Below are 25594 nucleotides of genomic sequence, written 5' to 3' on the forward strand. Positions count from 1 at the left end.
CCCAGAAGCCGCAGCGTCAACCTGACCGAGACCCGGGATAAAGGCTGAAACAGTGGAATCAGAGCCTGTATATCCCGGACCCGCTGTTCGGGAGGATAAACCCGAAACCGCGCTGAGTCCAGAACCGCTCCGATGAAGGGGAGCTTCTGAGTGGGACTCGGGTGCAACTTCTGCACGTTGAGGGAGAACCCCAGCAAATGCAGGAGGTTGGCCGTAGTCTGAAGGTGGGTGACGACTGCCTGGGGCGAGCCCGCCTTCAACAACCAGTCGTCGAGGTAGGGGAAGACTGACACCCCTGACCTGCGCAGATGAGCTGCGACCACCGCCATCACTTTCATGAACACCCGAGGGGCACTGGTAAGGCCAAAGGGGAGCACGGTAAACTGAAAATGCTCCTGGCCTACCGTGAACTGCAGGTAGCGCCGGTAGGACGGGGATGTGGAAATAAGCGTCCTGCAAGTCCAACGCTATCATCCAGTCTCCTGGGTCCAGGGCAGCTAAGACCTGAGCCAGTGTCAGCATTTTGAACTTCTCCTTCCGGAGGAAGCCGTTGACGTTCCTTAGGTCCAAGATAGGGCGTAGGCCCCCTTTGCCTTTCTTGGGTACCAGAAAGTAGTGGGAGTAGCAACCACACCCTACTTCAGGCCCAGGAACGTGCTTGATGGCCCCCTTGGCCAAGAGGGCCGTAACTTCCTCCTGCAGAAGCCGCAAATGATCCCCCGACACGCGGTGGTACTGCGGTGGCATGGCTGGAGGGGTCGCCTCGAAGGGGAGGGAGTAGCCCTTTCGGACGATTTGCCACCTGTCCGACGTGACAGTGCGCCAGTGGAGGAGGTGATGGCGAACCCTGTCCCCCACTGGCGTCACATGGGCCTGAAAGCACGGACTAGGAGGGTTTGGAGGCGGATGCAGCGGGGGAAGGTGTGGACTGACCTCGCCGCTGTCCCCGACCGCCGCCACGGCGGTTTCCACGGCCGCCACCGCGTTGGGTATTACCCTGCGGAGCGTGGCTGGCAGCACGTGTGGGTACACCCCTTCCGTGGCCACGAAAGGAGTGAAAGGCAGCCGATTGCTCGCGCGGGGCCGAGAGGCCCAAGGACTTGGCCGTACCCCTGGAGTCCTTAAAGCGCTCAAGCGCATGGTCTGCCTTGTCGCCAAAAAAGCGACGGCCATCAAACGGCATGTCCATGAGTGTATTCTGGACATCAGCCGAGAAATTGGCGGACCTCAACCAGGCGTGGTGACGAATCGCCACCGTCGTTGCCATCGCTCTGCCCAGAGAGTCGGTGGTATCCAGTCCACACCGGATCGAATAACGTGCCGCATCTCGGCCTTCCACAAGGGCTTGGCCGAGTTTAGCCCGTACCTCCAACGGGCATTCTGGCAGCACGTCCGCGACCGTCTCCCACAGAGAGTGGGTGTAACGGCCCAAGAGGCACGCGGTGTTGGAAGACCGCAGTCCCAGACTCAGGGAGGAGAATACCTTCTTGCCGTATTGCTCGTACCTCTTGGATTCCCTGTCAGGCAGCGCCGACGGGAATGCAGTCTGGGAATTTGAGGCCTGGATCACCAGGCTCTCGGGGGTGGGGTGGGTGGACAGGAAACAAGGGTCGCCCGGGGCCGGGCGGTGGCGTCTGGCCACTTTCCTATCTACAGGCGAACCTGTAGCGGGCCTGGACCAAGTGCCCAAAAGAACGTCGGTCAAGGCCTCGTTAAACGGCAGCAGAGGCTCGGTTGAGCATGACTACGGCTTAAGGACTTCAGTGAGGAGGTTAGTCCTCACGGCCGCGACGGGGAGCTCAAGGCCCAAGGCCTTGGCCGCCCTCATCAACACCACACTATAGGTTGCCCCCTCCTCTGTAGCCACGGTAGGAGGTGAGACAAAGCCAGTGTCCGGCGAAGTGTCAATACCACTGGCCTTTTCAAGTTCACCTGCCCAGTCCTGAGACTGGCATTCACGTGCCAGAGGGCCCTCAGACCCCTCCCAATCCTCCTCATCACCCATCTCCTGGTACTCGGGGTTAGAAAATGATGGGGCCGGTTCATGGAAAGTAAACTCTCCGAACAGCGTCTGAAGCGGCACCGGAACGAGGGAGGCATCGGGGACGACGCCGCCCGAGGGCGGCGCCGGGGGTGACACCTGAGGGGTCGGCGCCGGGGAGGTCGTTAAGTCCATCGGCGACGACCCGGATCCGGATCCAGCGGGGCCCTGTGGCGCCAGGCCCTGTGGCGCCGGCGGCATCGGAGCCGAAGCACCCGACGGCGTCGGGACCGAAGTCCCCGACCGGCTAGGCCCCCCCAGACGGGTCCGCTGGGCCCGAAGGCGCCGCGGAGCCCGTCGGAGGAGAGAGGGACCTCATGGCCATGAGGAACCGCTCGATCTCCTCTGGCGCCGCGTTAGGCCCAGAGACCAGAGGATATGAGGCCGAACGCGGCGCCTGCGACTCCGACGGAGCCGCGTGGGCGGTGTCACCAGAAACCCCGGCCGCGTCGTGCGAGCGTCGGGGGGAGTCGGAAGAGCGATGACGTCTCATCGACTTCTTGTGCTTACCTGACGACTTCGACCCTGAGGAGTGATGTCGACTCCCGGAGCTCCGATGGCTCCTCTCCCGCGACCGGTCCCTCGACCTCCGTCCGGACCGGGACCTTTCTCGGCGCGGGGCTGACTGCCGGAGTTCGAGCCGCTTACGGGACCGCTCCCGCCTAGCCTTCGAAGTCAGGGCCCGACAGTCGGAGCAGGTCTTGTCGTCGTGATCGACGCCGAGGCAGTGGAGACACCAACGGTGAGGGTCGGTGACCGACATCAGCCGGTCGCAATCCTCACAGGGCTTAAAACCTGGCATCCCTACCGGCACCGTTCGGAGTCGAAGACTTCCAAAAAGGATAATCAAAAGATCAAAAAAGTTTAGTCAAAAAGTGACTAAGGTACCACTTTTTCCGGATCTGCGCTGCTGGCGCGGAAAAAAGAAGAACTGGCGTCAGCACGCGGAGGCGGCGTCCAAGTACTCCGACGACGTCATCACGGCACCCACTACGCCGACGACGGACGCGGAGCCACAGACGACGCCTACCGACGCGCAAGGGTACTGCTACGCAAAACATTTCCGGATCCAGTCTGACGCCTGGGGATATTCTAAGGTAAGGAATCTATCACTAACGTGTCTCTTTCAGATAACTAAGGTACTAGGTACCTGAACATTATTCATGTAGACTAGGGGGCCCATGAAGTGTTAAAGAGAGAAGTTTGACTGAAACATTTGGGACTTTGACGCAAGTTAAGCAATAACTTTTATATTCAAAGAAAACTGAAGGATTGGAGTTCTAAGCTTCCTCTCCGAGAAGCCAAAAGGCAGCTTAGAGAACATAGGCAAAAACAAATGGAAGCAATATACTTCTTCTCAGAATGAAAACGTGTACTGTTTCATAAGCAGAAGTCACCAAGAGCTGGGTCCATTGGTACCAAGGCAAACCGATACCACGTTTTTTCTCATTCAGCACCCTGAGTAGCAGTGCCTGGTACTAATATACATCTTGGCACCAAAGCAAACTCAAGGAGATGGACGGAGCACTGAAACGTTTCAGACACTCACCCCCAGTCACAAATCTAGGTTGAATCCATTATCGATCTTTAGTTCACTTCGCCACCCCAGTTCAGATCCCGCTATATGCAAATCAGTCTTGACCCTGTGCCTCATGGGAACAGTCCAGACTGAGCTGCCAAGCCAGGTCTTCCCCAAAGATTAATCCACTTCTTACACTTCCAATTAAATATAATTAAAAGTTTTGCCAAACTCACCTACAGCAACACTATCCTTTTTTTTATCACACCATCCATCATCTACAAAAGTGCTTTTGTGTTTTGTTTCTCCCAAATCCCAACTCTTTCCTCTACCTGTGCCCCAAATTGCAGTGAGCAGAGTCCAGGAAGTGGTAAGGAGACAGACTAGTGCTGTCTCTTCCCAAAACAAAAGTTGTTTAAAAAACGATTTTCCCTTTCTGTGATTACTGTCTTTGCATGTGGTTGTTACAGTTTAAAATTGCAGTTTTGACCTGCCTGTGATTGCATATTTTATCACCTGTTTTGTGTTTTAAACTTGTGGTTTTTCCCTGCCCATGATTGCTTGCATTTACCGTGTTGAATTGTGGGATTTGCAGTTCAACCTCTGTAGTTTGTCCCTCTCATTCCTTGGTGACGAATCTGTTTTCCCTCCAAATTTCTTCTTTGCTCTGAACTAAGACCCGTTTGTTAAAACAGTGCACCCCCAGCCACTATTTTGTGTTCACAAGCCAGTGAGGCCAGCCCCCCAGCCCCCTGGCCCCTCCCCAGCAACAGGGATATTCTACATCACAGGGTACTTCTGTGAGCTGTTTAAACTGTATTTACTGGGGCCTGTGCACTTCGTGTTTCGGCCTACAGGGGGGGTAAAGTTCTATTCAAACAGTATGGTTAGATTTCGAGTTAGTGGAGCCTTTACCTGCAGAAGTCCAAAGTGTGGATTGAGACTGTGTGTCTCCTAGGAGATTCTGAACAGGAGAAGCAGCTTCCAACTCCCTGGCCAGCAAACCTTGCCTGAGGTCGCTGGGACCTTATATGGTCTGCTAGTGGTTGGCACATGTGTACACTGATTGGTGGTTGTATCTGGTGTTTCTATTGGGTTAGGGTTGATGTCCTCATTGGTTGGGTATTTGAGGGTTCTTATTGGTTTCTGGGTCTATGATTCAATCATTGTAGGGTTGGGACTAGGGGTAGGATTTCTATTGGAAGTAGGGACTAGGGCTTCCTATGTTATTGATTGTTAGGAGTTCAGTGAGACTAGGGCTAGGGTTAGACCCTTAATTGGAAGTAGCTATTTAGGGCTTCTGGTGTGATTGGTTGTTGGACTAGTTGTGGAACTAAGAGTAGGGTTAGGCTTTCTATTGGAAGTAGGGACTAGGGCTACCTGTACCATTGGCTGCTTGGACTTGGGTTGGGACTACTGGTAGGGCTCTGGCCTTTATTGGATGTAGAGATCAGGGTTTTTGAACTGATTGGGTGCTTGGACTAGAGCTATGATTGGCTGTAAGGTCCTGGTCTCCTATTGGTTCTGGATTTTAGGGCTAGTGTTGTGATTGGATAGTGTTAGGGCTAGGGTTCACATTGGCTGAAAGGGTCACATAATTACTAGGGCTATAAAAGGCCAGGCTTAGGGCGTCTCAGCCCGGGCGTCGAGGCTAAGGGCGGAGAGTACAAGGGTAGTTGCCTGTTTGAGCCGGTTAAGGGCGGAGAGGACAAGGGCAATTCCCTGTTTGAGCCTGTTCGAGACTGGTCGGGACTATGGCCAGAATCTGTGTGTCTGTCACTTTTCTCCTGAAAAAGCATATCCAATGCACTACCCTATTTCTCATCCTGTGCCTCTATCTATATATTTAATCTAAATATACTTACTTCCTTTATGTATCTATATACTTTCAATGTACTTATGGATCTATATATTTATCACTTTCTTCTAATTTAGCATTTCTAATGCACTACCCTATTTCTCAGCCTATACTTTGCTCAATATATCTTCTAGCCCAACCTACTGACTCATCTCAAACTTCTTTCTACTACTCCTTCCAATGCACTACCCTATCTCTCATCCTATACACCTATCAATATATCCTCTGCATCCCCTCTCTCATTTATCTCAAACCCCATACCACTACTATGATCGCCAAAATAACCCTTTCTAGACTCTCTCCTGCTCTACCCCTCCTTGCATCATTTGACACCTCTTTTTACTACACCGATCCCCTAAAACAAACATTTCTAAACTCTCCCCTCTGACTCCTCCACTCCAAAACTCATTTTTACTCATCCAAAAGCCTCTTCCTACTGCTAAGACCTAATAAAATAAAAAAAAACCTTCACTCTTTTACCCCTCCACTATCCTTTTCAATCAAAATTAACAGACTAACATGTTCACTTCTCAAATTCCATATTCAACTATACTAATATACTGCCCAAATAACTGAATAACATATCTACTACACTAATTACTTCATATTTATACTATACTAATTTTCAACACTAATCCTTTATGGGTTCCAGAGTGGTGTGCTACTCGCCAGAAAAGCGCTTCAACACCCATCAGGGGTAACAAGTGCTATATGAATGCAAATCTTTCTTCCCCTTTTATCCCTCCGCTATCCTTCTCACTCCAAGTAACAGACTAATATCCACCACTGAAATGACCTCATATTTCACCATATTAATTCACCACTAATCCTTTATAGGCTTCCTGAATAACGTGCGTCAACAAGCGATAAATAAATACAAACCTTTGTCCTCCTCTATCCTTCTGCTATCATTCCAAATCCAAATAACTGACTAACCTATCCACCACTTAAAATGTACTTGCATGTTTCACTATACTAATTCAACACTAATCCTCAATGGGTCCCGGAGTAGCGTGCTACCTGCCGAAAAAGCGCTTCGATGCCTCGTATGGGGTAGTAAGCGTTGTATCAATGCAATTACAATACAACACAATATGCACTAATTTGTCATGTGGTCCCTTGACATAAGTGTCTAAGGTTAACTGTTCTAATTACTTCAATGAGAAGCCCTTTTAAACGATAAGCATCATTAGGAACGCAACATCCAACTCGCACTGCCTCTGTCCAGGAAATCCACTTCTGAACATAAGCAAACGGCTTCACTCACACTTAACAAAAGGCACATTTTTATTTAAAGTAACCTTAATAAAATGAGATTACCTTCCAAATGTGGCTCGCTGCCTTATCCGTCCAGCCCTGGATATCCAACGACTGACTCTCCCGTCCAACAAGGGGCCCGAAGCAAGTCCTAGCTGGAATTAGCTCTTCTGCCCAGACACCTTCAAGGAAAATTACATCAACAATGCATGATGTGGCACTCTATAACAGATTAGAATGTCACTAAGGTTCAATTGGCAAAGGACAAGGTGGGCAGTACCAAGGGAAATGGATGAGGAGGAGCATGAACATTTGTGGGAGATATCAGCTTTAGAAAAGGGTTAAGTACGCAGAGGGACATGTCAAATTACTACAGGTAAGAGTGTGATGAATGCATGTGGGATGGGCAGCTGACATACAGGTTTTGAAAAGTCTGTTAATATCTGACTAAAGTTGATAATCAAATGATGGTGACCCATTCCAGCATGCAGGATAAACTGTGTAAGAATGGACACAAGTGAAAAGCCTCTCTGAAGTTCCAAATAGAAAACAGTAAGGCAGTTGTTCAGTATGAACTTGCAGAAAACCTTTACTACACATTGTTCAATCAGCCTGGCAACTTGGCAAAGGAGGAAGAAAAAAAGTTACTTACCTTTATCTATATATATCCTTTGTTTGTATCTTCCATAGATTTCATTGCTTGAATGTTTCCCATCATGAAGCAGCGAAACCTCTGTACAACAGCATTAAATAGCACTCTTTTTACTGCAGAAACATTAACAATTCCACAGATTACATACAGTAATTCCACATCATTATGTGACCTGAACTCTGACCAATGAAGTGGCGAGACAGAGGCCACTTCTTCCCTGAGGCTTAGACTCCCAGGTGTTTAAAGTTTGTATTGTGTTAAGGACATACATATGCCTCAGCTTTAGGGTAGCGGTGGGTTGCATGTGAATCAAAGAAAGATAGCAACACTGGAACACTATAATGACAAGAAGGCAACTTTTCTTTTCCCGCACTGCATTTTTGGTAGGGTTGCATGCTTGATAACAGTTTAGCAAAAAGGTCCAAAGACTTAGTAGGCAGAGGGTATAAGGCTTATGGATTTTTTTTTTAAAAAGGTTTCTCAGCATTGCTTGTTCTGCAGAAATCCCCCCCGTCGAGCGAATATCAAAGCAGTATGGCTTGGAACGTGTCGCTCATCTGCAAATGTCTGATATGTATTCCAGCAAATACCGATGTCGGGCCTGCCACCACCCTGGTGGAATGAGTCTTAACATGGTCTGGTGATGGCATTTCCACTGCATATGCAAGAGGAGGAAGGAAAGAAACTCCATCCAGAAATCCCTTATTCTGACAAGGATTTAGCTTTGTTAGATTGCTCAAAGCTACAACAAGATGATCAGGTTTACGTAAACCTTTCTTTCTATCCAAGTTGAACTTCAGACGTTGTTTGACATCTAAAGAGCACAGAAGTCTCAATAATGCCATCAGTGGCTGTGGAAACAAGCATTGAAAATGCAACAGGTCTCGCCTATGATTAAGTTAAAGCCATTTGCTTTGCTAATGGTTCTGTATAGCAAAGCAAATGGCTTAAACTTAATGAAAGGCGAGACCTATTGCATTCCACTTGGAACTGAACACAACAGCTCACATGTGGTCCCGAAAGCAAAATTCTAGTCAAATACTACTTGAAATTGTGTACAAAGTAAGAAACCCCCTTCCCATATCTGTGAACAGCAACACCCTTCTTGCTTTCCTAGTGGTTTTCGCAAGAGTGGACCCACACTGACGTCAGCACATACCTTGTGTTACGATATACTGTACACATTTTGGGTTTTAAGTGATAATAGACCATGTATATAGTGCACACCACAAGTGAATCACCTCTAACTGCTGCAACACCCCAAGTTGTTCTTACTTCCCCTGAAGGTAGAGAGCTTCAGTCCACCCTGCTGGAATTACAACTGTGCAATCCGGGTTGCACAGATCGTTATTGCGGATTCTAAACCCACTGATGTATTTCAACTCTATGCACACTTGCGCCAGGTCAAAATAACTATCACACTTAAAACGGGTTTAAAATGTAAATATGTCTTCAGACATGTACTGTTTATCAAACGCACGTACAACGTTGTGACTAAGAATGTCAAAGGTAATACTTCGTAAAACAAAAAAGTACAAATAAAAAAAAATAATCAAAAAGGTGGACAAAAGTAGAAACCCCAAGACTACAGGCCATAAAAGATTTGTAAAAGTTCGAGTAACAATAAGCAGTGATCCCATCTCGAAAATATAACGCTCACATGAAACAAACACACCTCATAACATAATGCAAAACAACAGAAGCGTATCTGGATTAGGAGCATGCCCCATAGGGGCAGTAGGGACGCCCTCCTCAGCTTCATTCCTGCTTTACTGGAAGATCACTGTCACCAGCACCGCCAATTTGGGCTGCAAAAAGTTCTCAGGCAGCTCTTCTTCGTAGGCGGAATGGGTGTGGGGGGTTCCCAGGACCAACTTAAGGGCTCCTATACACAAGCGACCGACGCGACTTATAACCAGCATTTGCAATGGCGTGGTGGGGGGAGTGGGGTGGAAAGGCACAGACAGCCGAGTGCGTGCGGGGAAGAGGGGTGCGAAAATCCACAGAGTGCGGGCGGGGGAAGGTGCGAAAATTTACAGACAGCGGGTGCAAAAATCGCTGGAACAACAACTAGAAAAAACAAGTTGAGTGGCACACTATGTTAAGCACGGATTTTCAAAGGGGCGTGGCCAATGTAATTAAGGGAGTTGCTTAAAATACGTAAACTAATAATTCGTGCTTAACAGTGTGCAGCTCAACTTGCATTTTGCTGTTTCTGTCATTACATCCAGATATGACACACCAAGTAACATCATACGTACAACACGTCAGGACTATTGGCTTTGTCAATGAGATTTGACAAGAGAGGAAGTACCTGAATTCAAGCTGCCATCTCGTTTCGTGGCTGTGCAGGAAACCGCCACCGAGAGTTGTGCGCCATCTACGGCCGCTTCCGAAAGACTGAGAAGTAATAATACAGGGTGGAAAGGCGCGCCCCAGAACTTGCATGAGTAAATCTCGGACAGGCTAGCCAAAGGACAGGACTTCAGAATACAGATTGCAGGGTCATAGAGAGAGCACCCACAAAACGAGTATAAAACATCACTACCTGCTGTAGCCAATGAGTAGTATTCGAGAATTCAGAGTGCAGGGTGAGGACAAGACTACTCTAGAACCTGCATACCAAAACAAGGGATAATCGAACGAGACTGAAGAATTATAAAATACAGAGTGTGAGGCTAGGGAAAAAGTGCTTAGTAGCACGCCGCGAGTAAAAGATCCAATCCCGCTGGGCGTGGCCTAAAACGGACAGGGTGGCAACCAGGAGGGACTTAAAACACTCCTGGACAATCGACAAAGTCCTTTCTGAATAATAACTGACGTCAAACGATGTACACCAATCAGAATTGCGTGCGGAACTGAGACGTGACTTCTGGAATCGTATCGATTCCAAGAAGCCTTCGCATGGCGAGAGCAGCGCATGCGCACTGGTAACGCCAGACGAGACCTAAAACGTTGTGTGGCATACTTGTTTATTCAAATGAAAGGACATTGGTACTATAGACATGAATTTGGGGTAAGTTCAGTGGACTACTTTATCCATAAGGAAGTGTAAGTGCAGTTCTTGTATTGAAAACAACTTCATTTCACTCACTCTTCTGTCAGAGGTTATTATTAGCAGAAATGCAGTTTTACAAGATAAAGGCTAAATTGATTTGTGAACAAGTTTCAATGGTCTTCCATTAGAGTTGCCAAAACATTATTTAATACCCAAAGCAGTGCTGGTTTTTCACAAAACTGGCAACTCATGAACTCTTTAAGGACCCTGGTTGAGACCGAAACAAGTTGTTTCTGGCTTTCTAAGTTAACTTAGATAGAGCAGATAAATGGAGTCAGATGGACTGATACTGAAGTTATGTGTAATTAATGTGGTTAAAGGTTTTAGATTGTTAGATGTATAAAATCCAGTCCATTTGCAAGCATACGTTTTACGTGTGGAAGAGGTACTTGCTGTCTTCAGAAAATATCTCCAGCACCATAATCAGGAATTTGCAAGGCACCGAATTCTAGACTTGTTGCATGCAGTCTCCCATCACATTCTGTGTGCTTCACCACACTGTAGTCTTCAAGAGCCAAGCTGTCAAATGCAACTAGCCAGAATTTGGATGGAGAATCTGCCTTCGATTCCTGGACAACAATGTTTACTCTATCATGAATTGAACTGGACTGTTCTCTGTCCTGTTCTACAGCTCCATGAACCATTGCTGCCTGGGCCATGCTGGGATTATTAATATCAGGTACAGATCCTTCCTCATCTTGCACAGCATCCTGGCACTCACTGAGATCAGTAAAAAGGCATGAAGAAACTTTCCAGACCAATTTGTTGGGTCAGGATCTCCATGAGAAACTGACATTGTATGTGAAAAAGTTCCAACTAAATTCTAAACTGCCATCAGCCCCAGCACGTTTAAAAGCATGGTTACCTCTTTTGGGATTAATTGCCCGCTAACGTGCTATTCCCCAAGATCTGCTCCTAAACTTGTGATGGATGAGTCCGATATGGATACTTGTGGGAAAGTAGGTATTAAAAGATTACCTGCAAAGATGTTGTCGCTTTTTGTCCACTATAACAGATTCAAAATGCCTCGAAGTCCCAGTGACCAACAGCCTATGAACCATTGCTTGTTTAGCTCCGCTTGTATGGGTGTCAGAGAGGAGGAACTGCAGCAGTAGCTGGATGAAGGACATACAACTTGAGCTGTTTGAGACGTCATCTAGTTATGACATTTCAGGATCATGAAAGACTGAGGAACGGTATGTCTATCGGAAGTTGAGTTATTGACCTATTTATGCTGACTGCCAGACTCAACACCATTAAGACTGCAATTTTAGTTGCACTCAATGTCGAGCTTGGTTGACAGACAGATGGTGAATTTATTAAACAGTTGTCTAAATAAAGGTAAAATGTGCAGTCTCTCTGAAGGAGGGATGCTGCTCATGATGCTATACCTTTCGTGAACATCCGAGGAGCTGATCTGGAAAATAATCCACCAGGATACAAAGAAATGTACAATTGACTGGGTTTCGTACATAGGGGATGTTGAAAAAAAGCATGCTTTAAGCCTACCCCATTGCAGGCTGCGTGTTTTGGTGCAGAGAAAAGTGAAGAGTTGACATGACACACGCCCCTGTGTGCCTTGCCTACAACTCACTTCATATGGTATAGGTAAAGCCACCCCTCTAGCAACATGCACTATACCACTGATGTGGGTACAGGTGCATGAGCCCTGTACCCCTATAGTGTCGAAGTCCATTTTTAGACATTGTAAGTGCAGCAAAGCCATAAAGAATATATGGTCTGGAAGTTTGTCATTACGAACTCCACAACACCATAATGGCTTTACTGCATTCTGAGAAGTTTGGCAGCTAACTGCTCAGCACATTAAACCCACACTGATGCCAGTGTGGGATTTAATGAAAAATGCACTCAGAGGGCATCTTAGAGATGCTCCCTGAAAAACAACCTAACTCTAGTGACCTGACTGGCTGGCTGCTCGCCAGCTGACACCAGACATGTTTCTGGACCCCTAGATCGCGAGTCTCCCGCTCATCCTGGGCAGAGGTGCCAAGCCTCCTCCCCCAGGACAGGCAGGGTCCATGAAGGGGAAGCTTCAAAGGGTTGCTGCCTTTGTGAGCTGACCCAGCCATTTGCTGCTCCAAGTAACTAACCCCCACCGGTTGTGACGCCCACTTTGGAGGGAGAATCGGCAGGAAAACCCAAGCTAGGAGGAGGGGTGTGCCCACCTTTGCCAACCCCACCCCTCAAATGGGGAAGGCGAGGCACAACTCTGTCCCCTCCATCTTGAAGATGGTGATACCCAGCCAACCAGAGTGAGGCTTATGCCCCCCCCACTAGAGGGTGGCATAATAGGGGGTGTACCCACCCCAAGGAAGGGACCCATTGGTCGCAACATGCACCTACCTGAAACGCCCCTAAATTTAGTATTTAGGGGCAACCCCAAACCTTGCCTCTTCAGACAAGCATGAAGAAGAAGAGGGACCGAAGAGCCGTGCTGAAGGAAGAAGGAGGACACCAACTACCCTAGCCCCAGCCCTAACCTCGACCTGCTCCAGCGGAGTCCCAGAATGTCCTGCAGCCAGCAGCCCCCAGAACCTGGAGGACTTGCCACGCCTTCCCTACAAAGATGTGTTTTCCTGTGAGCACGGACTTGCTCAAGAACCAGACTCTGGCTCCAGCCAAATCCACAAGTCTGCACCACTCTGCACCAGACGCCCAAGGCCCGGGTTCAAATGGCCCAACTCCACGAGGAGGTCTCCCCGGCGATCCTGACCCAGGAACTGGTGATCGCTGATCTACCTCAAGCCTCCCGACGACGCCTGCAGCCTCTATCTGGAGGATCCCCCCCCCCCCCCCCCCCCCGACACCGGAACGTAGCTAGTAGGGAAAACCCAACACCTCAAGACACCACTGCACCTGACGTCCTACGGCCTTGGGTGGCCCAACAGACAGTGTGTGGGCAACCCCTAGCATCCCAACTACCTCTTCAACCGGTGGTTGCCTCCAGAAATTCTTCATGCCCGAGCATGCAGTGTTTGTTCTGTCGAGCGCTTCCCCATTGAAAGCAACGCAACAGTGCACCGACCTCGATCTAGTATCCTACACCCAGCTGCCCCTGTGCGGCTGTGGGTGCACCTTGTGTGCTACCTTGGATCTCCCTTTGCCCTGAGCTTAACCCTAGAAGCTTTGCTGCCTCAACCTTGTGACGTGCTGTGAGCAGCCCTCAACCGACAGCCCCCCCCTAACCCCTGAGGCTAAGATTAGGCCTCAGCACTCTGCCGCACTAGTGCCTCTGTGAGTGCTTGAGTGAATCCTTGACCCTGGAGGAACCCTTGTTCAAATCCCAGAAACTCGAAACTCAAGGCTGTGTACTAACCTGCTAACCGATAACCTCATTCTTCCCTATAGGATTGCATTGACTGTTTTCCTCTGAAAACGTTTTAAGTGTTGAGGGTGTTTGTATGGAAACATAAAAAACTGTGTTTTGATAAAAAGTAATCAAAAGTAATTAGAACTGTAACTGAATCTTTGCACAAACATGTAACAGACGTCATTGTCATCCAACTTGCTTGTTGATCAATCTGTCTGGAAAAGTAACATGCTATTTACCTGTACCAAGTCCTGCTTGGTTCTAAGAATAAAATACAACAAAGAAATATTTTATACAAACAATTGGTCTGAGTTCAGTCTTTGAGTGTGTGACATCATTTCTTGTCCGAGTTTGTGTACAATAAATGCTTAACACTACCCTCTGATAAAGCCTTACTGCTTGCCCATACCAACCCAAATAGAGAGTAAGGTATTATCTACTTTTATCTCTGTAAGTCTTTTGGGATCCACTGGACTGTGCACACTTTAACTTGGTATAGTATATACATAGCCAGCTTCCTACAACTACCACACACCACTTCAATGTAAACCACTCAACAACTCAGACAGTACTTGATTACAAATTTAAGAGCAACTAGCAACTATCCAACACAATTGCGACACACTCTACCAAGATACAACCACCTAGATTCCACACCACCCTACATCACTCCACACTGAATAAATCGACACCACAATTGGCAAACAACTTATAATGAGGACGCCATTAAATACAACAAATCCCACTTAATACAAAAAAACAGAGCAAACTGCTTTTTACATACTAAAGTTAATCTGATTACAACAGCCCTATAATGATACATTTCATTTACAAATTCACAACGTACTTCACCTAATCAGCAAAACAATAAAAAACCAATTTTATTAACTCAAAGAAGCAATCTACACTTATTATCCACACAACTACTTGTAGAACTACTGTAGAACAGAAAAAACAAAATAGAAGCTCTAGCAAACACCTACTTGCTTTGCCAATGCTGGTTTACTGTGCAGTCTAAAACACATCTGCTTGGGAAAACAGTGTCCTAATTTTCAAACAAACTGTATAACTACACGTTTATTCGCAGCTTCAAACAATGTCTGTTCATTCTACATGCACTACCAATGCCTGAGCTGCGGTCCCTCCCCAACAATCATAAAATGGGCCGGAAACAGGTATTCACCAGCCGGCGAATGACTAAGATTTCATAATGCATAATCACCAGCTAAAATGTTTTTCGGGGAGTAAAAAACAGAGCTGCAAAAAGAAGCTAGCTTGCTGGCGTTAAGGTTTCATTTGCAGGCTGAGATAAATGCATATACTGTTATGTTGCTAAACAAAGGAAGGTGTTACATGACTTTAAAAGAACCTTAGCCGAATCTCATTAGTTGCCAAACTGAATCTAAAGTGAATTACAAAACTGTACTGGAATAAATAATATATCATGCTAAAAGAAGCCTTGTGAGAATACTTAATCTACCACTTCTCGAGTCCAGTGCTTTTAAAGTAAAGGTTTTTGCCTATATCATGTGGCCACTTACTGCTTATTGAGTAAATGGAGGTACATGCAAACAAAACTAGATCTAACAGTGGGACCTTTTCAGTGTCAGCACCTAACATGAAGTAGCCCCAAACAGTAAATATTACCCCTACTAATTTCACAGCATAGCACCCACTATTAGAATGCCTTTTCCCTCAAGAACTCAGTCAATTAAACATAGAAACACAGCATATAGCTCAATAAAAATCGAAAGAGAGTCCAAATTCCAGTAAGTCACAGGAGTAGAGGTTCCTCGGTTAGATCTCTTTATTTCATTAGTAAAACCGAGCACAGTACAGCAGACGCGTTTCGTGCCAGTGTGGGACTTCTTCAGGGCGCTAGAAAGAAGAAAAGTACCCCCAAGGGTAGTTGGAGGTGTATGAATGATACTGCGCACAAGGAAAAGGATTGTCTTTCCGGATAAGACACAAGTAATTTGAGGGCCGTCCCAGTGCAAATCTCCGCTGGTTTAAAAAAGGTTTTTACAACGGCTCAAGGTATGACAACTACACATGGTTAAAATTGAAGGAGTCCGAAAATGTTCGGGGGGCCGTCCAGGTGTATAGGCAAGCCAGCTAGTACACCACGGCCTCAGAGAATCTAAACGCTACTGCAAACAGGAAAGAAATTGGAAAGCCAGTCAGGACACCTCCACCAGAATCACCTACAAGGCTGCGCTCAAACACTACCACTACCACCACCACCACCACCATCAAATCAAGGAAACAAGAAAGAAAAGCCCTGGCACTAAGGACAGAAACTCCAACAATAGCAAAGAACTCTTCACAGTTGTCATATTATTCAGCCCCCGTAGCTGCTACCAACTCCATCATACCATCACAATAACTCTGCAGCAACCTCTCTAACTTCTTCCACAACAATAATCACAAAGATCTACAGCAACTTCAACACCCAACCCCACCCAGAACACGCCTTCGTCCAACTGTCCAAACTATGTACGAGGACAAGCACCTAACCATTGAGGACAGGGATGCAATTATGAAATCCATCCACTCGGGAGCCACCACAGACCCATCCACAACATCTACAATTTAGGAGGATCACAATCAGCTCTGCCCTCACGTCAATCATGAACACATCCTTAAAATGCACAACTTTCCTAGTCAACTGCAAGCACGCAGAAGTCAATGCCCTCTTGAAAAAATGCATCGGCCGATCCTAGAGTAGTCAGCAACTACCTACTCACCTCACTGCTACCTTTCACCGCCAAGGTCAAGGAGAGGGAAATCAACAAACTACTCTCCGGTCACCTAGAACCGGCACACAATCAGGCTTCCACAGCACAGAAACCGCCCTCATTGTGGCTATCGACTACACCATTCTCGACAGCGGAGATACCACAGCCCTTCATCCTGCTTGATCCATCTGAAGTCTTCGACATGGCCTCTCACCACACCCTCATCTCATGGGTGAGGGCCACACTGGAATACAAGGATCAACTCTTAAATGGATAGCCTCCTTCTGGGCAGGCAGAACGCTGAATGCGGTTCCCACCATACACCTCAGAACGCAAGAAGCTCATCTGTGGAGTCCCAAAAGGATATCGCTTAGCCGAATATTCTTCAACATCTACATGGCACCCTTCACAGGCATTATCAGAACCCATTGAGTCAACATCATATCCTACACCGACGACACCAGCTCATCCGATCCTTGACTGACAACACCACCAGAAACAACTTCACAAACTGCATGACCAGTGAGGCTGACTGGATGAAAAAGAACTGTCTGCCTAAAGCTCAACACTAACATAACCGTAGTCCTGATCTTCAGAAACAAGAGCTCACCATAGGACTCCTCTTGATGGCAGGGGGAACTGGGAACCACTGCAATCCCATCAGGCAAAGCCAGAAAACTAGGAATCATCATGTATAATAAACTCACCATGGCATCCCAGATAAACGCAGTCACCGCCTCCTGCTTCTTCATCCTTCAAATGCTATGCAAGATCTTCAAGCAGCTACCCAAAACACCAGACGCCGCGTGACTCAGCCCTCATCACAAGAAGGCAAGATTAATGCAGCATACTCTATGCTGGAATCCAAATTCACCTCACAGACTGCAGACCATTCAAACGCTGCTGCAAGACTTCTCCCCCACCTCCTTTGCCACACCTACATCTTGCCTCACCTCAGAGAGCTCCACTGGCTCCCCATACAGAAACACTGCCAATTCCAACTCCTCACCCACGCATTCAAGGCCCTTCACAACATCAGACCTGCCTACCTCAACCACAGCCACACCTCTAAAAACCCACCAGAAACTGCAATCATCTTCCCTTTCTTTTCCAAATTCAAAGCAGCAGAGCAGGTCATTCTCTCCGTCGAGACCTAGAATGGCCTTCCCCAACACGGCAGGACCTCGTCCTCACTACTCAACTTCCGTAAGAAGCTGAAGACCTAGCTGTTCAAATAAACCTGCAGATCACGTTCAGACACCACACAACTACTCCTGCTCAACCCACACAACTACTCCTGCTTGACCTACACGCCTGCTCAGGCACTGGATACTCACATGGGTGGTGACAAGTGTACTCAACAAATCACTTAACATAAAAACAGAACCACAAAATACAATTCAACACCCAAACCAATAGATGATCAGACAACATTCACAGATCCAAAACATTAAATGTGACTAAATAGACACATTGCCTGTATACTTGGTGTTTCTTTATACAGAGTGTACACTGCTATCACAAAACTGTTGACTCAACTTTCCCACTGTTTACCATGTTTTTTTGCAATATAAGAGTTACACACACAATTATTCACTATTGCAATAGTAATGGGCTCATTCGTATTAAACACCATCACCCACAGCTCAAACGACTTGAATTACTGGGGAACTTACCTACATCAGCTCCAGTTACGGACTGCTGCAGCATCAGCTGTTTGGGAAGGGAAAGTCTGGCTCTGCTTTGGATGGGGGTATCTGAGATGAAGGTGACAGGTCCATGTTCTGGACACTCAGATGGGTATGCCCGGTCACACAGAGTGCACCCTACAGGAAGGCATCCCAGCGTATAAGAAAGAAAATATTAGCAAATTAAACAAGGCTCCAATACAAACTTCACAAACAAATTACACAAACCACCTTGTACTCAAAGATACGAACCAAAAACATGTATTAGGAGTTTCCAACACTTAATGCAATCAGCACTAATTACCTCGCAGAGACCTCAATCCAGAATTCAGAGTCAACTGATTCTAGGTCTAGGCAGACATAACAGAGTCCTTTACATAGCATAACATGAGTCACTGCTAGAGTAAATATTTTATTTTAACCAACTGTGCTTTAAGTATAAAAAAAACTATAACCTTAAACCCCTCTCATCACCTACAATGATGTAGAATCTACCAATGGGCTTAAATTAAGTTCTCAACTCGATAGTAACAGGAAGGTATTCAGGGTTGGCCTTTAGCTAGAAGAGTATATAGAATGCGTGTCCTGCACACTTAAAATCGGGTGCCTTAGCAAAAGACTGGAAACAGTTAGAGGGACAGAGACCAACATCGACTAATCACATTTTTTGACTTGCCTACAGAGGACTAAATGGACCGGCCTCAAGCGTCAATGATGGTCAAGAGTGGTTTCATATGAAAGTACCAATGATGTTGATCGCTACAGGAGGCGTTTTGTCATTTTAAGTGGAGGGGCAAAGAAAGGCAACAATGACTAAAAACACTTAAAGGTCTGAGGGGCAACGTGTGCGTCTTCTTGCAGCAGAGCTGGGTTATATGCATTTTTTAAATTAAAGAAGCATGAATATGCTGACAGACTACAAAATCTACAAAAGATTAAAGAAATAAACACGTTTTATCTGCTTTTGTTCTTCAATTTCTAGAAATGGCGTACCCGATTCATCTGCGTATGCTGCTGTCCTTTTTCAGCCCTCATTCTCTCCTTTCAATTAGGCTTCCCTGTCCAAGACTCTACCTTGACTACTTTTCGATCACTATCCAGTTGGAAATTTTCATGATAAGCTTTCCATTATTCTGCAAGTTTGGAAGTTTGTATTGATGCGATCAGTCAGGTACCTTTTCCTGAATCCATGACTCTTGATATCCCTGGTCCTTTCTCTATTTAATTGTCAATTTTTTCTTTGCCCTTAAGTAGGGTCACAGAACGGTTCTCCGTCTTCTTGGCACCCACTTTGAGGGCAACATGCTTCTGGATGCCTCTGTTTTTCCCAAGCTATACATCGTATGGAAAATAAACATCTTCCCATTATACTATGCCATTTAGTGTTCGGAGTTGAAATAGGAATGGGAGGGGGTGATTTCTTCTTTCCACAGAGTTTCGCCCGATTATCTTCAAGTCTATTCTCTACAAAGCAGTTCGCATTCCTGGCCCTCCTTTCATAAGTAAAGCAGAGACATTTTGCAGAGACATTTTTCCTTCGTCCACTTCAAGCACATACAAGAGTTGTTTTGGCTTCAGCTTGTGGCCTAGGATAGAGGAGCTTTTATACATTGCCAGCTATGCCAATGGCTTCGCTTCGTGCAAGTAAGGTATTACTGAAGACTTGTTCAGCCTGCTATTTTCTTAAACAGGTGTGATATGTTGGTCCCTGCAAATTATTTAAGTGTCCACAGAGTGTCTGAAAACATGAGACTTTCCATAAGGTACTTACAGCAAACTTGCAAATTTCATTATCAACAGACCGTTTAACCACTCCTAGACCTTGAAATGCCTGGCTGTCTTTCCCCCCCTTGTGTTTTTTCTTTCTGATCGTTTACTTTGTTCCTACTATTATGAAGCTAGAGTGTATCTTACATGCCAAGCTGCAGAATAAGAATCAGTTAAACTTCTGTTGTTCAGTGAAAGTTTGATTTACATTTATCATCATGCCTGGTTGTTCCAAAAAAAAAAAAAAAAAAAAAAAAAAAAAAAAACATTGTTTGGAAAGGGATTTAAATCGTCACTGTGGTTAGTCAGTGGTAATAAAAAGGTTTTGCATAATTGTTTTTGTCTCCTGTTCAACAAGGAAATAAAAATGCACCATTTCAAGCAACACATCATGCAACACTGATGAGGCTCTGCCAGCAATCCATACCTCAAAGAGGGAATCCCATTCCTTCCCAACACGTAAGCAATCTTGAATCCCACCCAGCCATGTATTTAGAGGTTTCAGATTCGTCCTCTCTCCAACTTTTGAGGAGTATCATTACCCTTTGGTTAAGTTTGTAATTTACTACCCACATCATTCCTAAAGCACTACTGTCAACAAAATAAAGACACCCCTTTACCAACAGATTAATACATCCACAAACTACCAACACACCAAAAACAGGAAATAATGAAACATCTTTCTCACACTCACATATTGTAAATAACGTTGACATATTTTCTTTGTTGGAATTAGAGTGTTCGAGTTTTAGGGGAGACTGCACAAATGAAAGGTTTTCGGACGAAACGTCCATATCTCCTTGTCCTATGGACACCTGAGGAATGGAAGACACTGTCACAGGCTCCAAGCTTATGTCACCTCGATGGAGAGAGACAGATGCCAGAGATGAGAGTGGGTGTGACGTAGATAGTGCTACGCTCACAGAGTTAGTGCTCATGGCCATCGTATGAATAGAGTTATTAAGCGTGCCTTCTGACATATTCTCACGGCTAGCAATGTGGTGGTGCTCGGACTCCAAGACCACTGGGAGCTCCAGCGTGCCAGCATGGATTGGCAACACACCCCGCTGCGCCACAGAATCTGGATCAAAGCCACTGCCCACAGTATCTACTGTCAAAGCCTGATGATTCCGGGAACCGGTTGGCATTTGCTGATGTTCCCCTGCTACTTCTTCAAGTGTCAATTCTTCTGTCATGTGGTCTGTGGAGATAGGACTGCCTACCCTGGAAACGGTCTCCATGGCTGTTCCAGCCTCTAACTGCACTTCGTGCTCATCACTGTGGTGCATTGGAGCCCCATGAGCAAGCACTGAGCGGGAGTCCAAGGACACTATCCCCGTCTCTAGGTTCACCGAGGCACCAGGGTGATAGTGGTCCATGCCAGCATGGTTACTGGACAAGGGTAATCCTTGATTGTTGTCCACATTTAGCGAGCTGGGATAGATGTACTGAGGAGGTGGTCTGTCTGCCAAGTAAGACAATATACCTAGAGGAAAGAGAAGTGCACGTCATTAATTCAAATCTCAATGGGTTAAACAACATCAAAAATATGTTTATGTCTATCATTTCAATGTTTACTGTGTTCATGTGAAGAGCATACATATCTTTTAATGTAATGATTTGGCTTTGCCATAGCTTCTGAAGCAATTCAACAAGAATTGACAAAGCCAAAATAATATCAAGTCAGCGCCAGATAGCACAGGGTGGGCGGGGTGCAGCAGGGGCATCATACTTTTCTGGAGGGAGATTGGGGGGCAGCCTGGTGTATGTTGGGCCATACGCCGTGACAGTGAGGGATGATGGCAGCATAGTGGAGAGGTTAAAACAGAGGACTACTTTAAGCATTTGCAACCTTCCACAAAATGCTGTGGATTTAAGAAAAAATAACCAGCCAAGTAACCTTTACTAAATGCAACCAGTGGATGCTGGAATGGAGCTAACCAAAATAACACTCTTCTTCTATATGTATTGTATTGTATTGTATTGTAATTGCATTTGTATTGCGTGTACTACCCCTGACAAGTCGTCAAAGTGCTTTTACGGTGAGTAGCACGCTACTCCGGGACCCATAGATGATTAGTGTTGAATTAGTATACTGAAACATGCAAGTAAATTTTACCTATGTAAGTCAGTTATTTGGATTCGGAAGGATAGCAGAAGGATAGAAGAGGAAAAAAGGTTAGTATTTATATAGCGCTTGTTATCCCGGATGGGAATATGTGAGTAAGTGTGTTGGTAACATAAGGGCTCCAACAGCAAGCTACGATTGCCTTTAGGCAAGACCAAAAAAAAGGTGAAGTCTGCTCTCAGCAAAACAAAGAAACGTGTAGTAGCGACAGACAATCAATCACACAGTTTTTATAGAGTACAGCTCTAGGGGTAACTGAGCGCTAAAAAATGAATATATGTAGCAATGTTTCTAGACCAATCATGGCCCTCTCTATGGCAGAATATTAAGCACAGCCAGAATGTTTACCCCGAAACACAAAAAAAAAATTCTTGGTAGCCTCTTAACAACATTGAATAAATTCTGAACACTAGACAACACATACTGTAAAACTTATACTTGCAGATGCCATGTTTCCTTTCCAGGTCAGGCACAAGATGGCTCGGGCCATACGGATGGGAGGTACAGATTTATAGAACATCTATATTAAAGTAAGCAAGGCAGACAGATCTTGGTTACACGCAGAGGTTTTATTGTCATTATTCTTTTACACTTTCACATGCTTGGTAGACTAGGATGCAAAAATTGAAAATATAGAAAATGTCGGGCCTTGATGAATTTGTCATCAACTGAAGCACAATGACCACAGGGAAAGGGCCCTTTGACCTAGGAATTGTATACTGTAATGCATGTTCTATCCCAACTTGCTAGCAGTTTTACCATTTGCTGCTCACCAAAAGCTAAAAAATGTTTGCTTATTAGCCTACAAATCTTTAGCCCATCAGCGTGGAACCCGCGAGCAATATGGCAACAGGGATGTGAGAATAGATCATTCAAAGGCTGCTTAAATGGGAGCTGGGAAGGAATCAAACTGCTATAGGTTTGGATCTGGAGCGTGGAATATTGTTCATATGTTTGCAGAGTAATGTTTCAATTTGCTCGGACAGCCAGAATACAAAACAATCCAACCGGCCATAGCCAGATTAACAAAGGGGGAAGCTGGTGAAGACTAAGGTATTTGTGGGAAATTGTTATGCCTATGAGAAGTACTGTTCAACAAGGCTTCCACATGCATTACTGCCATAAGGTTATCCAATGCACACACAAACGCTAAAGCTTTTTAAAGGGTACCTCTGCAAATTATTTTTTTTTATGATTCAATCCGCCACTAGACCTCACTATAAATGTAATGGAAAAAATATCTGGATTTGGTAGAAGAGAGGAGAAATACACTTTTTTTTTAATGAGGATTGATCACCCCTACAGCCGTGCTTTGTTCTGGCAGCTAAAGGAAGGCTCTTGCTGTGGCAAATTTCAGCAGCCTAACCCTTCGTTGTAAAGACATGTGAGAAGACTCGGAGTCAGTTACAACACGGATTCCGCTCAATAGCGAGAGTTCTACAGCTGAAGGTCCTGTAGTATGCTGGGAGCTTTCTCCCTGAACGTCTAGGACACCTTCTGTAAAAATATATGGATGAAGATTATCACAAGCAGATCCTCACAACCTGCCATTGTAGGTTTCTAATCCACTGTAACAATTGTTTTTTTTTCTTTTTTAGAGGATCCAAAAGCAAGTCATTGGGGGAAATACTGAAAGTGGCCATTTAATCCATTCTCTTGCTCAGAAGCCAGTGTATCAGTGTAAAAAGTAGGGACAATGGTTGTCGTATGATACACTTTGTACTTACTAAAGAGACATTGAATTTACAGAATGAAGTGAGCAAGGAATGCATACGATTGGACTTCGGCTATCTTATAATTCTGGAATTTTAATTTTAACTCAACAGCATCCTCAAGTATAGGTAAAATATCAAAGTAAATAAAAGGTGGGAAGGTATGCATGCAAAGTGGTTACAAAATAGAGGCAGGATTAACCTCGCAACATCTGTTTCAAGAGGCGTGGTTTATTAAAGAATATTTTACACTGCTCAGTGTTAAAGATCATACTGGAGGTAGACCACCTCAATCACCATCCTAGTTTTAACGTTTTCAATCAACGAGTTAAAGAAATCAGTTAACTTGGTGCAAACAGCACTCAATATGGACTGGGCGAATTCTGGGAAAGTCTCAGAAATCCATTAAAATGGAGCATGAACAGAAAACCGGATTAAATGCAGTCAAGATGAAGTCATGAATATTGGGTACAGACACAGGGGGGCAGTTGGAGGTGGACAAAACACTGGCTGCATGAACATCACCAGGCTCAACACCACTATATGAATGCAGGTCTGATGAAGACTTTTTGTGCTAGGTACTGGGGATGTGGTACTCTGGTGCCACCAGGATCTTGCAAGCTTTCTCCCTCCTTCCCTCTCAGAAGGAACTTAAGACTAGTCTGTCTCTTCAAGAGACAGCTCATCGTACAGTCAGCCCACTGCTCTCACCTATGGATGCTGCATCACTACTGAATAGACCACGTCACAACTCCTGCCACATACCTATAAATCCCCACTCCACTGCTTTACTTTAGCTAATTAACCAACTACATAGCCCACATTCTATATAGAGCTCTGTTGCTTTGCAAATAGGTGAGCCCTCCACAAGTAGTCAAAATACAATGCACCCACAAAACGTGGGAAGGGTACTGCAAGCCAAACAAGTAGGAATATTGCAATATTTACCCGGAGAACTAATGTACTCAGATTAGAAGAGGTATGGAAATGCTGGAGTGCATGGTGCGCAGGACAACTAAGGGTCATAATTTTGTCAAGCTTCATCTCGAAATCTCTGGCCAGCTCTGCAGGACTCAATTCCAAAAAGTATAACAAGCAGACTATGAAAGAGGTGCAATCCTTTGATGAGAGATTCCAGCACATAAATCTGAATAATTTACGGAAAAAGGCAATGTATGAATACAATAGACTAAAGCAAGTACATTCCGATGGCGGTATGGTCTGAGCACAAGACGACATATGGTAGTAGTTCACAGGTGGTCGGGAGGGTCATAACTGAAGGCAGGAAGCTTTCCTTAACGATCATTGCGTGGACTGACTTCACATGTAAGTAGCTGGCCCAAGATAGACACAGGGAGTTGAGCGACAGATACAACAGTGTTTACATTAGCAAAGGTGCACCACAAACAAAGATGAGTCAAAGTATAATCAACAATGAATCTCAAACGATGCCTTTCTTTTCGAATCTTTATTCAACAAGTGGAATACCACATGACTCCTCTGACGGGCCCTCGGAGGAGTCATCGCATTCCGGACGGAGGACCCTGCTTATTATGGATAGAACAGTCCTATCTAGACTGGGCTTTTGAATTATTTGATATATTGAGTCAGCCCGTGGACTCTTTGGACTACCACGGATATGAAATAGATTGAGAAGAGATCTACATATATCGTTCTCTATATGAATTGTTGAAAACTGCCACTATTTCTTGAATCTAAAGACAAGAAAATTACTTATAAAATATTAAGAAAGAATATATCTAGACACCCAAGCCTGGAGGATTACCGACTTTCAGGACATCCGCCTTGTGTATTCTGAAGGCCTACTTCAACAACCTTAAAGCC

The 25594-nt window shown here is 45.5% G+C and overlaps 1 protein-coding gene across 5 annotated transcripts in view; it reads right to left on the reverse strand.

The window, feature by feature from the left end:
- PRDM4 (PR/SET domain 4) overlaps positions 1-25594 on the reverse strand; it is a 146630-nt gene that overhangs the window by 83165 nt on the left and 37871 nt on the right. For all 5 annotated transcript variants that reach the window (XM_078668831.1, XM_078668925.1, XM_078668875.1 and 2 more), the window contains 3 exons: positions 20604-21395; positions 18131-18280; positions 6739-6857 (listed from right to left, as the gene is read on the reverse strand). In XM_078668831.1, coding sequence (XP_078524957.1) covers positions 6739-6857; positions 18131-18280; positions 20604-21395 — 1061 coding nt within the window. The remainder of the gene's footprint in view (positions 1-6738; positions 6858-18130; positions 18281-20603; positions 21396-25594) is intronic.

This window comes from Lissotriton helveticus, chromosome 1_1, assembly GCF_964261635.1.
Source record: "Lissotriton helveticus chromosome 1_1, aLisHel1.1, whole genome shotgun sequence".
Lineage (NCBI taxonomy): Eukaryota > Metazoa > Chordata > Amphibia > Caudata > Salamandridae > Lissotriton > Lissotriton helveticus.